At 37.2% G+C, this 17938-nt stretch overlaps 2 protein-coding genes across 3 annotated transcripts in view; one reads left to right on the top strand and one right to left on the bottom strand.

Moving 5' to 3' along the window:
- The first annotated feature begins 183 nt into the window (after positions 1-183).
- fank1 (fibronectin type III and ankyrin repeat domains 1) lies at positions 184-9821 on the top strand. Its single transcript, XM_067429595.1, has 11 exons — positions 184-196; positions 1426-1588; positions 2090-2214; positions 4635-4716; positions 4843-4917; positions 5005-5070; positions 5764-5929; positions 6003-6143; positions 7826-7903; positions 8221-8265; positions 8342-9821. The coding sequence occupies exons 1-11, from the start codon at positions 184-186 to the stop codon at positions 8375-8377; spliced, it is 990 nt and encodes a 329-aa protein (XP_067285696.1). The 3' UTR covers positions 8378-9821.
- A 104-nt stretch (positions 9822-9925) lies between these two features.
- The window catches only part of adam12 (ADAM metallopeptidase domain 12), a 163975-nt gene continuing 155962 nt past the window's right edge, over positions 9926-17938 (bottom strand). For both annotated transcript variants that reach the window (XM_067429688.1, XM_067429689.1), the window contains 2 exons: positions 13976-14133; positions 9926-13731 (listed from right to left, as the gene is read on the bottom strand). In XM_067429688.1, the coding sequence (XP_067285789.1) occupies positions 13662-13731; positions 13976-14133 (228 nt within the window). In that variant the 3' untranslated portion in view covers positions 9926-13661. The remainder of the gene's footprint in view (positions 13732-13975; positions 14134-17938) is intronic.

The raw sequence follows: 17938 nt of genomic DNA, 5'->3' as shown, positions 1-17938 counted from the left end.
TGAGACAGCAAGCCCCAGTCTCCCTTATGGCATTATATAAAATTTCACACATTTCACTTGTTTACTGCAGATTAACTTGTGTTGCTATAGAAACAGTAACATACAACGAGCTACACAGAACAAGATCTCAGAACATTCACCTGTCTGTAACGATTTTATTGATTTTTAGGATTTATATTGTCAATGGATCCTGCAGGTAACATGCATAACTTACGCATTATCATATTTCTACATTTGTAGTTGTGTATGTTCACATTAGACAGAGTAACGTTAGCTCACCAATTGTTTAGGCTATCTAACAATTTATGCAATTAGGTTTTTTTCAAGACACATGAGCCGATGCAGCATTTCTTGTACAATTATGATATGTTGTTTTTTAAACTTAATATTAATTGAGAGTGAGCCTAATAAACTTAATATTACTTTGTACAACATTAATTTGTCATTGAATAAAAAAAAAGGTTTAGCCTAAGTATTGATGTTGAACACACACACACACACACACACACACACACACACACACACACACACACACACACACACACACACACACACACACACACACACACACACACACAAATGGAATCACAAAAATTAAAATTAGCCCATGATTTACTCACCCTCAAGCCATCCTTTAGGTGTACATGAAATTCTTCTTTCAGACGTAGGCCCATACAAACAATTATATTAAAATATTATATTAAAAATGTTATATTAAAAATGGCTCTTCCAAGCTTTTAATAATGGCAGTGAACGGCCACCCAAAATTTGAAGCTTAAAAAAGTGCATCCATCCATTATAAAAGTAATCCACACGGCTCCAGGGTTTTCCTCTTTTGAATGGATGGTAATGTGTAGGTGTTGTTACATCCAGTTTCTCTGATAGTATTTGATTTTCTTAGATTTAGAATATCAAAATGGTTTTACTGTAAAGAAAAATGTTGCACATTTTTGTCTTATTCATTTTTGTTTTGTTAGGTTTTGAACTTAAGTTTAACATGCTTGAAAAGAGAATGTAAACACAGTACATCAAGTTTTGGTGGTGTTTGTGTCAATGTGAGAAAATAATTTATGTAATTTGAAAGATGTCATTTAATGTATTTTGTGCCAAGGCAATAATACTGTAAATGACCCAGTTTAGCTCTCATAGCGTGCGTCTCAATCAGTTCCTCTCAATAGTTCAGTAGTCAGGGCACTGATCAGGACATAAGTCCTGGCTGACTCCTGATCAGTGCCCTGACTACTGAACTAGGGGGCTGATTGAGACGCACACATAGACTGCTGGGAACAGAACAAAAAAATTGGATTCAGGATTCTGATATAAATCAACTGCATCTTAACTCCAGCCATGTTTGTCGTTTTGGCGCCATCACGTGGTCGAATGTTGCACGTGACACTCACCACATTCCTCCGCGTGTCTGTCCAGGTGAGCAGCAGCGGTCTGGGGCTCTGACTGTAGGTCAGGTGAGTCATCACAGCATTGAGCTCAGCTGGACGCGAGAACACGGCTGGACCGAGCCACCTGACCACTGGACCTGCTTCATCCTGGAGCAGAAGAGCTCCAGACACTCATATAAAGAGATACACAAGTGAGGCCTGCACTCTTAAAGGGTTAGTTCACCCAAAAAGGAACTTGATGTCATTAACTCCTCACCCTAATGTCGTTCCACACCCGTAAGACCTCCGTTCATCTTCAGAACTCAGTTTAAGATATTTTATATTTAGTCTGAGAGCGTATCTAAGTGTATGCACACTATACTGTCCATGTCCAGAAAGGGAATAAAAACATCATCAAAGTAGTCCATATGAGACATCAGTGGGTTAATTAGAGTCTCTTGAAGCATCGAAAATACATTTGGGTCCAAAAATATCAAAAACTACGACTTTATTCAGCATTGTCTTCTCTTACGGGTTTTCAATCCTCAAATAAAGATTACCAGTGTGGAACAACATTAGGCTGATTTTATTTTTGGGTGAACTTTAACAGCTCTGTTTAATAGATGACCTTTACATGCTTATGTGTTCTCCTGTAAATGCTAAAGGCTCTTGGTTAGTTGGCAGTATTTTCTGAATGTTTATGGCATGTTTAGGGGGTACAGCACAAGCTTCACGGTGGAGAATCTAGAGCCAACAACTACATACACATTCAGACTGAAGGTCACCCGGCCGTCGGGTCAGGAGCGGTACTACCCATTGATCTCTGCTTCGACAGACAGTAAGGACACAAAACACTGAGTTATTGTGTTTCATTACAATCAAATGATTTGGTTTATCTGTTGGATAAAAGCAAAATGAATTGAATGTGAAATTAATATTTATTTTTCAATGTACTAAGATTAAAATTGGTTGTAGGTTGTAACTCAGTGCCTCTCTTTTACTGATTTTTGAAAAGTTAATCATGCATTTTAACTGTGTGCTGTAAATCAAGTTACATTTTGTAAATGTTTTGCAACACTCAACACTTGCAACAGTAGATGATATTGCTATATTTTTACATTGTTATAACTCATCAAATTAAGCAATTTCCAACTTTTAATACAAGAATTCAACTCAATTTTTAATGTACGTTTGATGTAATTAAAGTTGAAATGACTTAGATATCCAAGTTGATTGTACTTAAAAATTCAAGGCAGCAACTTTTCTTTTACAGTGTAAAAATAAAGGTTATTTATTATTATATTAAGAACATTAACATCCACAGAACCTTTCCATTCCACAAAAGATTATTTTTAGTGGAAAAATATTATTTTTATTATTAAAGTGGGAAGAACACGCACGCAGTTTCTGCCATTCTCATGTTAATCTTGAGTGCATATAGATTAGTAGCAGAGGTGGACAGTAACTAAGGACATTTACTTAGTACTTAAGGACACTTTTTGAGTATCTGTACTTTACTGGAGTATTATTTTTTCTGGAAACTTATGACTTTTACTTCACTACATTTGAAAGACAAATATTGTACTTTTTACTCCACTGCATTTCTGTCAAGGTCAAAAGTCGTTTCTGTAGCAGCTCTGAAAGTCGGAGGATTTTTTTTTTAGTGTGGTTGTTTCAGAAAGTCTGTCAGGAATCACTCGTGTAGGGTCATATACATTTTCCCAACTTTTTTTGAACACTGATCTGTTCATAGCAAAATGGAAGAAGACGGTTCTTAGGCACAAGTGTGTGCACCCAAAGCCATACTTTAAAAGTATCTTTCAGTTTAAAAAAAATCAAGATTAGTTTAGTTGGCATACACTTGATGCATGTCTTATAAAATATGAAAAATATAAACGTCTGGGAGAAAGAGAAGAGTAAAGTTGGGAGAATATCAGATGTGTATCAGTGTATTGGATCCGTGCATTCGGCCTTAAAGTGACGGCAGCTTTATAAAGAGCTTTGTAACTTATATACAAGTATTTAAATGAGTTTAAGGTAGTCGTATGTTAGTATGTCAGATGGAGCATCACTGACTGGCTTAAACCATGATGGCATAATGTGCATTTATACATCAATAATAAAATAATGCGTTGGCATAAAAAAGGAAATTTACTTTTATACTTAAGTACTTTTGAAAACAAATACTTCTGTACTTTTACTCAAGTAAAAATCTGTTTTTACAACTTTCACTTGTAACAGAGTAATATTTGACCAGTAGTACTTTTACTTTTACTCAAGTAATAGAGTTGTGTACTTTGTCCACCTCTGATTAGTAGTCAATGAGTCTTATCCGATTTATAAAAGACAGATGCGCTGAAGCGATTCTTTCCGAAAACAGCCAAACTCGTGCGGGCACTTTTGAATAACTTTTGATTCACTATACTTTTGGATTGAATATTCACTTAAGCGTCGACATTTGATGCATTTTCACTCCTGACAGGGAACAAACAAACACACTCCGGAAAACGCTGGATTATTTGGGAAGCTGAACAAGGTTATCTCTCCCTCACAGCCAGAAACACACTTCTTTAGTGACGTTATTGATTTTGTGGTCGGAAACAATATGACAGCGCTGCCGACGGCTCCCGTACCCAGAATGAAGCTCGTTGATGACGCTCTCGCTCTTGGTCTCGCTCTGGTTGATGTGAGCACGTGCTCATCCGGGAGGAGTGCCCATACAAGGATATCGCATTTTTTATATTTTGGCTATGTTTAGCATGAGTATTCAACTAACAGTGTAAATAAATCAGAATGCATGAAATAACATTAGACCCCCCCACAAAAAAAAAAAAAGTTCAGGAATACTTTATTTGACAGTTTCCTTATTGTACATGTGCTTACCATAGCAATAACAGTATTTATTCATAATTACATGCAACTGACCCTCAACCTTATAGTAAGTTAAGCACATGTAATTAATATTACTCAGTACTTAAATATACATTTACACTATAAAAATGACACCTTAAAATAAAGTGTAACTAAATGTTCTTTTAGGAACTGATCACTGAAAGGGATCCAAAAAGTGTTCTCCATTTTGGAACCTTTATTTTTAAGAAAGCATTTGCAGTGTGTGTACAAAAATGGTCCTTGTTAACTAATTCTGACAACCTCATTTTGGAACATTTGCAGACTCCCTCAGTTGGAAAATACATGTTATTAAATAAATTGGTGAAATAAATGTGTGTGGTGTGTGTGTGTGTGTGTTTTCCTCAGAGGAGCCTCTGAATGGGAGGAATCTGCACAACGCTGTCCTCAGGAGAGATGAGGTGGAGCTCCAGCGAGTGCTGAGGTCGAGGTGAGATTCATTCACAGTCTCATCATGGTCTTGTCACATCACATCAGTGCTTCTCAAAATGAGACACTCAGATGTGCAGGAGGATTTGATGATCTAACAGATGTGATGTGTTGATGTGTTCTGTAGAAAAGTCATAGTGGACGTTCCTGACAGGCTGGACTTTACACCTCTAATGATCGCTGTAATGAGGGACTTTATTAGGTAATAATAAACACTCTATCTATCTCCATCCATCCATCCATCTCTATTTATCCATCTCTATCCATCTATCCGTGTTTTGTGCACTAGTGGAGTTCAGATTTTGGTGCATCATGGCGCAGATGTGAACAAAAAGAACAGCAGTGGCAAAGACAGGTGAGTTTTTTGTCTTGTTTTTTTCTTTTTAACTCATTTGTGTATTTCTAATGTTATAAACCAGGAGCGTTTAGCTCTTTTTTTGGATACTGTAATGGATATAAGGGTATACATTAGTTTTATGTGCAGTGCTGTAGAGCTGCTCAGAAACCAAATAAACCGTCAAACAATAAAATACATTTCCAAGTTATATTTCCTAATATGAATTGTAGGTGAATATTCATCTTATCCGGCACTCTTTTTTGTTTAATGTCTTATAAAGTAGACTATTTCTGTGCGAGAAACCGGCGGAAACTATATTGTGCATGAGTGAACTGTCCGAATGAATCAAACTGAATCACGAACAGTTCTGGGCTTTTTTTGCAAACCCGTTTGACCGGTTAGATCAAATAAGGGATTCATTCGCAAATCCGGAATCATCGTCCAAATCTTAACAGCTGACAGAAAACACAAGACATGGTTGGTGAACTATTGTCAAGGAAAGTTATTCGCAGATTAGTGTAATCTGTAAAATATGCTAAAAAGAGATTTGTGTTGTCAAGAAAAAAAAGTACGAATTGTGAACAATAAAGTCTATATTGCTATATAAACTCGTATATAAAACAAGCTTCCACAGTAATCTCCATTGGCACATAAGGATTTATCAGTATTGTACTGCGACCTGAGTATGAATGTGTTGTGTGTGTGTGTCAGCTTGATGATGGCGTGTTTTCATGGGCACCTGGACATGGTGAAGTTCCTGCGCAGTTGCGGTGCGTCCTGGAGCTCTCGGGACCGATCGGGCTGCTGCGCTCTGCATTGGGCTACAGTCGGAGGACACCTGCCCATCCTGCAGTTCCTCATACAGGACGGGTGTCAGGTGAGAAGGTCATTAGCATAAAGGATTTGAGATGTTCCCGATTTACTGCTCGTAATGTTCTCTTGTGTCTCAGACGGATGTGCTGGACATCGCCCAGTGGACGCCTCTCATGATGGTGTCGGTTATAAACGGAGACACGGCTATAGCGTCACTGTTAATCAGTGCTGGTGCTGATGTTAATGTACAGGACAGAGACGGAAAAACACCACTGATGGTAGGAACTGAAACATCTAAACAAGCAGGGGAAGATGGGGTTCGCTGACACACTTATTAATAGAGAGCTTATTTTCATCATCATTGCCATGAAAAAAAGATACAGTTCACTGAACACATGTTGATCATACACACTGTAAAAAATTATTTAGAAAAAAAGTTACCTGGTTGCCTTAAAATTTTGAGTTCACTGAAATTAAAATTTTTAGTTAATACAATGAACATTTTTTGAGATTCGACAACCTTTATTAAAATATTATTAAAAGATTTTGTAAGCATATTGGGTTGAATATGAAACATGCCAAATAGTGCTATTTCCATGATTTATCAATTTTTTTATGTGGTTCAGATACAATAATATTTTGAGTTTCTATTTATTAAACAAATTTCCTTCATTGTATCAACTCAAAGTTTTAATTTCAATAAACTCACAATTTTAAGGCAACCAGGTTACTTAATTTTTTAAGTTAAACCAACAAAAAAAACAACCACATTTTTTTACAGTGCAGTGAAACTCGGAAATGCGAGTTATAAACTCAAAATAGTCAGAATTGTGGGTTATAAAGTCAGAGTTATGAGCTATAAACTCGGAATTGCAAGAAATTCATCCGAATTGCGATATATAAAGTCAGAACTGTGAAAAAAGAGTTTGAATTTTATTTTATAAACTCGTAATTGTGAGGAAAAAAAATGGAATTGTAAGTTATAAACGTGGAATTACGCGTTATAAAGTCAGAATTGTGAATTATAAACTCTGAATTTTGAGAGAAAATTTCGAATCGCGAGTTATTAACTCAGAATTGCAAGAAAATAGTCAGTATTGTGAGATATAAAGTCTGAATTGCAAGATATAAAGTCAGATTTGTGGGGGAAAAAAAGTTTGAATTGTAAACTTGGAATTGTGAGTCAAAAACTCAGAAGTGTGAGAAAAAAATACTAAATTATGATCTATAAACTCATTTATAGCTCAAATCAAATTATGTTATAAAGGCAAATTGCAAGTTATAAACTCGGAATTGTAAGAAAAAAAGTCAAAATTGTGAGTTATAAAGTCCATCCGAATTATGACTTAAATCGGAATTGCGAGACGATGCCAAAATTGTATAAAAAAACCCCAGCTGTTTATTGAAACTAATTTGAGAATAATGTCTTAGTTTTAAATATTTAATATCTAATGTAAAAAAAAAACCCGTCATAGTTAGCAGTGCTGTTATTGTTCACTAAAACCATTAAAGCTATTAAAAATTGTTTTTGGTAAGTGAAATAAAACATAAATATCAGATGTAAAACTTAGCACAAAAAATAGAAATAATTAGATTTCGAACATTTTGCCCTGGCAAGAAACAAATAAAAGTTTAATTCAATTCAAGTGCTAAAATTGCACAAAAAATAAGATATAAAATAAAAAGAAATGAACGCTAAATAGAAATATAATTCAAAATATGAATAAATACTATAATACTGGAATAACACTGATAGCTCGTGAGAGACACCTATGTGACAACTAGCCCCAGTCATCCCTCAATTACCAGTAGCAAAGACTTTTTATTTAGCATATAAAATGTTTTATATTTTAAGTGTTTAATGTGAGTGATAAAGCTAGTGGATGTGTTGCGTGTGTACTATAGTGATTAAGGTCATTCATCTGAAGCACATAATGTGTGTAAACATGTTGTTTTTCAGGTGGCTGTGCTGAATAATTATGAGCATCTAGTTAAAATGCTTCTGGAGAAAGGAGCCGATCTAAACATCCAGAACAAGGTCAGAACCCGCATAAGCAAAACCAGACAGCGATGAGATCAACCTGAGACGTTTGAGATGTTTCTTCTGAAAAAGTCTCCATTTGCTCTTCCTTTCTGTCTGATAGATCTATGAAATATGCTATACACATTCCTTTTATGAAAACAGCTGCCAATATTTCTCCTAATGAATGTTAAACGTGAGACCAAGTTAATACTTCCATAACACTTCATCTTCATTATGTCTCATGAGCTATAAAAAAAACAATACAGTTTTCTCTAATCACAAAGTATATTTTCCGGGTTCATCTCTGACTGGACTCTTTCTGTGGGTTTTAGGCAGGCGTTAGCGCTCTGGAGATGGCCAAAGCATTCGATCGAGAGGTAAAACCCATTCTTCTTGAAACAACTTGTGCAAGTATGTAGATCACTGATTATATTTCTTTACAATTTCCTTCAGAATATCATCAGTCTGTTGGAAGAGTCAAAGACGTGAGACAAAACACACATGGGTTTGATAAACAACTTTACTAGCGCTGCCCTTTAAGCCGGCCGTATGTGTGTGTTGCAGACATCAACATACAGCATCTTATTTCACATTTCTTGATTAATCAAGGATTTATCATAAAAAAGCAGTTTACACCCGTGCACTGAATAAAACAAACGTTACATGAGTAGATTTACTGAGTGCGGATACGTGAATAATAGTAAATGATAACTGTGATTAAAACAAGCAAGGCAGTTAACCTAGAGTCACATGATCATCATATAATCAATCAGCGTCTAGATCTGAACAGTCTCTACTGTAATGCACTGTGTGGTTTAACACTGTAAAAAGGCAACAGGACACTTCAGATGTTTGCGAATACAGTGGATGAAGATGAATTTACAATGAGAAGTAATGGCACTCATAAGATGTCCAGTATACAGGACTAAAAGACCAACGTTTGAGATCATAAATGGCTCAGTGGCGACAAATACCAACGTTTCAGTGCCAAACATCAACTGTTTACCTCACCTGCCAATGGAGGGGGAAATTTATCAAACACATATTGATTTCCAGCCATTTCAACTATCTTGCATTATTTCTTCTTAATGTAGACTACCATTCAAAACTTTGGGGTCAGTAAGATTTTAATACTTTTATTCGGCAAGGTTGCAGTAAAGACATCATTTTACAAAAGATTTCCAATTTTTTTTCTTCATAAAAGAATCCTGAAAAGAATGGGTTGTATCCACTGATCTATATAAATGATCAGTGGTTGCTTGCCTTATAGGGCATTATTTGAGCAGACGGACATTTATAGTGGTGTCCAAAACCATAGTAGACGTTAAAGGGGGGGGGGGGGTGAAACACTCAGTTTCAGTCAATCTCATGTCAATCTTGAGTACCTATAGAGTAGTATTGCATCCTTCATATCTCCGAAAAGTCTTTAGTTTTATTATATTTATAAAAGAAATATGGGCTGTACCGAGTCTTTCCGGAAAAAACGAGCGCCTGGAGGCGTATCGTGTGGGCGGAGCTAAAGAATGACGAGCGCGCAAAGCGGTGACGTCCTCAAGAGTGGAGAAACCCATGGCTATCGATCTCAGCTAATAGATATATGATCCAGAATCATTCGGAGGCTGAAATAAATTGAACAGGAGAAACGGCAACATCAGGACGTCCGTCTCTGTGGTATGGACTGTATTTAGTGGCCTGTCAACATTTGTGTGTCTTTACTCGCAGTTTATGAGGACATGATTCGGTTTATGGACTATTGTATGCGACTAGACCTTAGAAGTAGCAAGCAAAACGGTTTTGCACGTCAGACTAGTGTAACGTTATACAGAGAACAACAATGGAGTCCGTTAGCGCATTTGAATGACGAAGCACGCGATCGTGTCGTTTACTGATGTTTACTCACGTGACGATAGCCAACAGCACAGACATTTGAAGCAGTTTTACTCACCGACTGCTTCTAAAGCAGGACCGAACCTTTATCGCTGGGACCGCTCCGTCAAAAACACACTTCTTTGGTATGATTTGGTGAAGTCCTGACAGCAGTGACCGTGGAGATCCACTTTGAGTCGCGACTGAAGTGATGTTGTGAAGCTTCCCATCATTTCTGTGTTCAAATCGGTTCAAATGCAGCGCTGCCTTACGGGAATGCTGAGCTGAAGCGTTGAAGTCGCTCGACGTCTCCCATAGGAATAAAGTGGAGCGCGGCGCGGACTATAACGTCATAAGTGTTCACGGACGACGGGATCTGCAGCTGAGAGTGTTTATGGGCGTGCATTTCCTCTCTCGCTCTAGTCGCGCGCGCACCCTACCGGGAGAAGAGCCCGTACGGCCCATACAAGGACCTTCCGCTATTATTAACATCAAGTCGAGCCATCCTCGAAAAAATCTCTCCGAAACTTGTGAGAAACCGGAAGGAGTATTTTTAACACAGAAATACTTCATCAAACGTCCAACATTAGTTTTTGAAACTTTTGAAGTCTTTAACAGTGTAAAAAGCTCAGTATGCATAAAACAGCATTTCACCCCCCCTTTAACAAGTGCCCTCATTCAATCCCATAATGCACCACAATAACACGATGTACACTCAACGATTAGAAAATACCCATAATGCACTGTGAGAGTCATGCACCGAATTAATAACTGCATCGTGTCTGAAGATGCCGCCCGCAGCTGAATCCAACTGCTGGTCCAATGTGGGTACAGCGTAATATTATACAGGTATAAATTCCTTTTTAATTGATTTGTAAATTTTTTAAGGTAGGTGTAGGAGCCAAAATGTGTTTAAAGGGTTTGTGTTATTCTCATTTTAAACATTACCAAGATATCAATGTACTGTGTATAGGTAGGTAGCCTTCTTTATGCTGTAGGTAGGACAGCGGTGAACGTATGTAAAACTTTCCTTAGATGAATGTATTGAATATTCAATTGGACATTATGCACAGTGTTGTTTGTGGAGCCAATAAACTGTGCATGTTGATACAACGGAAGTATGGTCTTCTCGTTTCTTATGGATGAAGAAAACAACATAACGCCAAACAAACCTCATTTCTCCGGGACTAAAACAACGCAGTAACTTAAAGTATTAGATTTAGCTCCTACAGTGGGTTTATGCATGCTAGTTTACACGACAGACTTGTGTCCATGACTGGAGCTGCCAGTTTTCCAAGTTTCAAATGATGATTAAACACTCGTTTCAATTCCACACAATTTCACAGCTATGGTTTCCTCACAACTGTTTTCAACATTGACAATTATCATAAATATTTCTTAAGCAGCAAATCATTATATTAGAATGATTTCTGAAGGATCGTGTGACACTGAAGACTGGAGTAATGATTGTCTTTGATCACAGGAATAAATTGCATTTTATAATATATCACAATAGAAAAAAGCTATTTTAAATTGTAAAAATATTTCACAATATAACTGTTTTACTGTATTTTTTGATCAAATAAATGCAGCCCTGGTGAGCAGAAGAGTCTTCTTTCAACAAAAAAATCTTACCAACCCCAAATATTTGAGCAGTAGTTTGTGGTGAAAGATGTCTATGTTCACAATCGTTCCCATCTTAATCATCAGCATTCATCAGACTATCTATTATTATTCAATTAAATTAATGTTGTAGTTTCTCAAAAAGTTACCAGAAAACTGGCGAGTTACCGAAATTATGTTTACTTGTCAAAGCCAGTTTGTTCTTGGTTTTATTTTGACCCTGTTGATTGAAATTCATGACCATAATCACTCCTAAAGCTCTATTTTTAAATCATTTCCACACATCCTTTTCTTTTAGTGCCGTGTTTTCATTTACCCTGACAAATTGCCCATGACACTTTGCCAGTGGCACAAACCCACTGACCACAGCATGTTTGAGGGATTATGGGAGTATTTAGAGAAGGATTCATGTCTGTTTTCATTATCCACAATCCAGTTATAATGCTCGATTATTTAGGTCGATAAGATAGAAAGTCCTTAAGAGTACAACTTTATTTCATTCAATCATTTCCCCACAATAACTATTTTAAGAAATATATGGCTGTATGGCCAAGAAATCAGGGCCAGGTTTGTCTTTCCATCTCAGATCTGTCCAGTTAGCCGTAATGCTGTCAGTAAAGGTCTCTAACGGGTCTCAAAGCTGGGATCTCCTGAGTGAACCGTCTATCTGAACACACCTGCATTACAACATCTGTGCTCGTATGTCTCCCTTATGAGCTTCAAAATCAACAAAAGCTGGGCTTGGTGCATATAATGTGTTACAAATGTTTTCATAATCACCAAAAAAAGGAAATAAGACATGTGAAATAGACTGAATTCAGAACATTATTCAGCTGCACAGTACTGTATACTCCTCTGTGCACGTCCAGCTCATATTTCACCTCAAAATCAAAAGAAATATGCAAGAATTTATTTTTTTAACATCACAATGAAGCGTGTTTTGAGGACCCTTATGATTGTTTGCATTGTGATATTTTAAGCACATTTTTTCAACAATCTTCTCATTATTGCAATACATTCACGAACATCATCCTACCCCGATAATATTCCAGGTTTTGTTTTTAATTTAGCATAAATATATTTATATTTTGGATATATTTTAGCATGAATATTGGCATCATTACATTTAATCATTTAGCAGAAGCTTTTTGCCAACGCGCCTTAAAAACATGGAGACTTTAATTCTGTTCCTTTACTGTATAAAAGTACTATAACAATAAATGTGACTTTACTTGAAAAGAAAATTAAACTTAGTTTTAAGAACATTAAGATTTCTACAACAATTGTAATATCCACTCAATCTCAATGCAAAGAAAAGAAACTATAATATATTTTAAACTGTAATATTTATACATACATTTTTGGTATTATTAGTTTTACTGCTTTTATATTGTTCTGATTTAAATACAAAAAAAACTAAAACAACTAATTTGTATGATTTTTCTGATTGTATGATCTTTGACTACTAACTGTATATTATATAGATAATTACAATTAAAAATAATAATTTGAATAATTAAATATTCAGACGTATTACAGTCATGAGAATTTGAGGGGGAAAATAATGTAAATAATGTAAAAAAATATAAAAATATCGAAACCCTTCTTTATGTATGTATTTTTCCTTTACTTTGGGGTGAAATGTGACCCGGACATGTTTTTGTGAGGTTCAACCTCATATCAAAGTATTTTCACAGAGGTTTCTTCAACATCCCTTAAGTATCACTGTGATCCTAATTCAGGTTTAATCATGTCTGAAGTATATAATAAAAATGGCTATTAAATCATATTAAATCGTTAAAAAGCCCTTTTCACATACCAAATGACATCACAGACTCAGAACCATTTGCAAAGTACAACTCCCAATTCACGTTTCCATTTGAATCTGGCTTCAATCCAGTTTAGCGACCACACACGGTGGCTCATGTTCACAGATAGCACGTCTTCTCTTTTCTCTGCTGGTACACAGTCGAAAAAGGTCAAAACAACAACAATAGCAACAACAACAAAAGGACAATCAGGTAAACGTGGGCGACCCACCGATTGCTACGATTGAGAAAGTGTCAACCACAGTGCACTGTGCTCAAATAAATACGCCCGTAACCGACATAAATAACGCGTGACATGTACCTGAGCTTGGACTCATAGCACCGTTTAGAGGGAGAGCACCGCAGGGGTCAAAGGTCACCCCTCAAATCAGGACTCTGACACACGACGTGTCCCGCAGAGGTTCATAGTGCAAAAAGCGAGTGTCTCCAGGGACGAAATGCCCTCGGTCCGGCTCTCAGCTGCTGAACTTCACTCCGGCTGTGAAGTGAGGCTTCGGCAAGGTGGGCGGCTGTTTAGGAGGAGGCCTGCAAATACATTTATAGGTTAATCATAAATGCGTCTTTCATCTTTGGGTAATTCCTGTAGTTTGGTGGCTTTTGAGCAGGACTGAGCAGGTTTGCTGTGGTTAGGGTTCAACAATTGAACCCTAACCCCAAACCAATCACAACAGACTGAGCCATCTGACCAATCAGAGCAGAGTTCACCAGACTATAGGAACGAGCCTTTGATGATCTGAGATGTTTGGCAGACGTGTGTGTGTGTGTGTACCTGCAGGGCTGCGGGTGAGGGGGGGCAGGTCGGGGGACGGCCGGGGTCGGGATCGGAGCTGGAAGTCGGACAGCGGACGGGTTACGCATCACACGGACGTTTCGACCCAGTGGGACAGCAGGAAGAGGCTTCTGCGGCGGACTGGGCTTCTCGAACGCCTGCATGATGAGCACAGAGGAACACACACGGGATATATTCATTCAGCAAACAAGCACAATTCATTTTCTTTTTTTTTCTTTTCTTTTTTTTTTAAATAAAGCTGAAATAAAATATTAGATATAAAAACTGTTATTAACTACAAATAATATATATATATATATATATATATATATATATATATATATATATAATTGGTAACTGAAATAAAATTAAATATAAATATTTGATTAAAAAAAAGTTTTGTTTAGAAATGTCACAAAGCAAAAAAAAAAAGAAAAACTTTTATAATGGCTATTTCTTTTTATGCTAAATTGTTTATTTCTAAAAAAAAAAAAAGTATTTTTTCTTTTACTTTGAGGTGATCTTTTTTTTACCCCAAAATCTTTTTCGGTATTTGAAATAAACCTGAAAAAAAAAAAATATATATATATATAATAATAATAATAAAACTTATATATTACTATTATAAAAGGACAGAACATTTTCACTTAAGTGCAAACTGAAATTATTAAAATTACAGCTAATTCAAAATATGATATATAATATTATATGACTATTATAATAAATAATAATCCAAAAAATGACACTGCAGTAAATCATTTCTCCTCGAGTTTCAGAAGAGAGAAACTAAATAAAAGTCTTCATAAAGGGACTTTGTTCAAGATAACGTCTACACACACACACACACACACACACACACACACACACACACACACACACACACACACACACACACACACACACACACACACACACAATATGGCACAATAAACCAACAAAGGAATAAAATAAATGAAAATAAAATGCAATAATAAATATAAAAAATAATAATAATGAAATATTACAGTAACAAGTTCCCTTCTTTTGAGCGTCCACCAGAGGGCAGTGTAAGCCAATCGAGCGTCACTGCTGTTTGTGGCTTCACTGTTGCCATAGAAACACTCTCCATGTCATGTGACATGCTCAGGGTCTACACGCGGACTATGAGGCTACCTGCTCTCCATCTGGTCCTCATTCTCTCTCTTTCTTATCATCATCATCTTCATCTCGCCTCAGCTCCAGAGATCCAAACATGATTTCACTGCACACTTCCCTCTGTTCTTTCAAAAGTAATAAAGGAAATGCCCTGAACTGCTCATATCTCAAGCGGTGCATGATTGCTGACGACAGAGAGTTAGTTTGTGGATGATAAAAGGGTCTTGAGAAACCTTGCAGGAGGGAGTCTCATGTCTAACATCTCAAACACACACACACACACACACACACACACACACACACACAGTGAGAGAGAGAGAGAGAGAGAGAGAGAGAGAGAGAGAGAGAGAGAGAGAGAGAGAGAGAGAGAGAGAGAGAGGGATTGAGTTAAAGGATTAATTCACCCAAAATGACTCAGGATGTTGTGTTTGAGTTTAAAGGTGCGGTGTGTAAATATTAGGTTGTGAATTGCAATCACTGCTCACCCCTCCCCTTTGAAGCACTTTAGAGAAGCTACGGTGGCTGACACAGATCATGTCGTCTGAGAGAGCAGAGAGTGACTAGCGCTCTGTGGAGAAGTTTGTCCATTTAGGCCTTCTGTAGAAACATGGTGGTATAAAATGGCGACTTCAGGGACCGCAGTGTGTGTAGACAGAACGGCTCATTCTATGGTCATCAAAACATAATGGTTCATTATATAATGTCTTATACACCAATTTTTATAAATATATATAAAAAACACAGCAATATTGTGATCCCAGCAAATCATCATATCAGATGATTTGTGAAGGATCATGTGACACTAAAGACTGGAGTAATGATGCTGAAAATTCAGCTTTGATCACAGAACAAAATTACATTTTATAATATATAATAATAATAATAATTTATAACGCACTTTTCATTCCAAAGAATCTCAAAGTGCAACAATGGGGAAAAACTAAGCAAAAAAAAAAAAAAAAACAGTAGAAAAATCACAATAAAAAACAACTATTTTAAATGTAATATTTTTTTTTACATTACTGTTTTTACTACATTATTGATCTAATAAATACAACCTTTTGCTGCGTTCACACCGCACGCGAATGACGCAAATAAATCGCGCTATTCGCGCGAAGTTGGACGCATGAACAATTTGAATCCATTCGCTTCATTCGCTCGTGAAATCCGCTTCATTCGCGTGTGACATTCACTACACAACAGACGCGAATTCGCGTCATGGGAGGGGGTTCTGCCAGGCAGCGGCAGTCGGCAGAAGGACTATCCGAGTTAAGGCTGCTCTCACCGGGGTTGAGGAGCGCTGAGCTCCGGTGATCGCCTGGGTCTCACACCTCCGAAAACACCAGATCAAATTTTCAAATAGGAGCTCTCTTAATAAATAAATCACATATTTGAGCTTTAAACAACTACATTCTCGCCTGAACAACTATTAAAACTACATTTTGTGACACAATACAGAAGTATTTTTAAATTACTCTGGCCTCGGGTTTCCCCTATGGGTTTCCTATCTGTCACTTCACCACGTGACAGCAGTAAGCAGGCTCCTCATTGGTTAACGCGGCGCGAATATCCGCCAAAGTTCAGATTTTTCAACTTGAGCGATTCGGGTGTTTCACGCGGTTCGCGCGAATCACGCGTTCAAAATGCTCAATTCGCGTGATCATTGCCGCTTCATTCGTGCCGCCTCATTTGCGCGAATCGCGCCGCCTCATTTGCGCGAATCGCGCCGCAGAATGCCTATTCGCGTCTCTGCATTGACTTAACCTGTAAATCACTCGCGCGAATCGTTCGCGTGCGGTGTGAACGCAGCATTATTCTGCGGTGCGATTCGCGCGAATGAGGCGGTGCGAATGGCGCAAGTTGAAAAATCTGAACTTTGGCGGATATTCGCGCCGCGTTAACCAATGAGGAGCCTGCTTACTGCTTTCACGTGGTGAAGTGACGGATGGGAAACGCATAGGGGAACCCCGAGGCCAGAGTAATTTAAAAATACTTCTGTATTGTGTCACAAAATGTATTTTTAATAGTTTTTCAGGCGAGAATGTAGTTGTTTAAAGCTCAAATATGTGATTTATTTATTAAGAGAGCTCCTATTTGAAAATTTGATCTGGTGTTTTCGGAGGTGTGAGACCCAGGCGATCACCGGAGCTCAGCGCTCATCAACCCCGGTGAGAGCAGCCTTAACTCGGATAGTCCTTCTGCCGACTGCCGCTGCCTGGCAGAACCCACTCCCATGACGCGAATTCACGTCTGTTGTGTAGTGAATGTCACACGCGAATGAAGCGAATTTCACGAGCAAATGAAGCGAATGGATTCAAATTGTTCACGCGTCCAACTTCGCGCAAATAGCGCGATTTATTCGCGTCATTCGCGTGCGGTGTGAACGTAGCATTATTCGCGGTGCATAAAATACTTTTTCAAAAACATTTAGGTTCATTCTTGATATATGCATACAATTAAATAATATTTTTTTAACATTAATTAAGTGTACTGAATGTTTAAATTTAGTTATTTAGTTTACATAAGTTAATTAAAAATAACATTAAAAAACAGGCTCAAATGTGCACCAAAAATAGTGTTTTAGAGTCCGACGCTGTATAAAAATGTTTTTAGTTCCACTTTTTATTTATATATAACTTTTTATTCTCTCGTTATTTAAACAAAGAAAATAAAAAATACATAAATATGGTCATGGTCGTGGTTTCAATTTCCAGGTAATGATCTGATCAAATGTAAACCTTGAACGCAGTGCTTTGGATAAGTGTTAGTTTTGTTGGTTTGTGGCTGTTTTAATGAGGTTGTGTTGTTTCTCTTGAGACGGCTCATCCT

This window comes from Pseudorasbora parva, chromosome 21, assembly GCF_024679245.1.
Source record: "Pseudorasbora parva isolate DD20220531a chromosome 21, ASM2467924v1, whole genome shotgun sequence".
Lineage (NCBI taxonomy): Eukaryota > Metazoa > Chordata > Actinopteri > Cypriniformes > Gobionidae > Pseudorasbora > Pseudorasbora parva.
The sequence above is the reverse complement of the archived record's forward strand: the minus strand, read 5'-3'. Positions and strand labels throughout refer to the sequence as shown.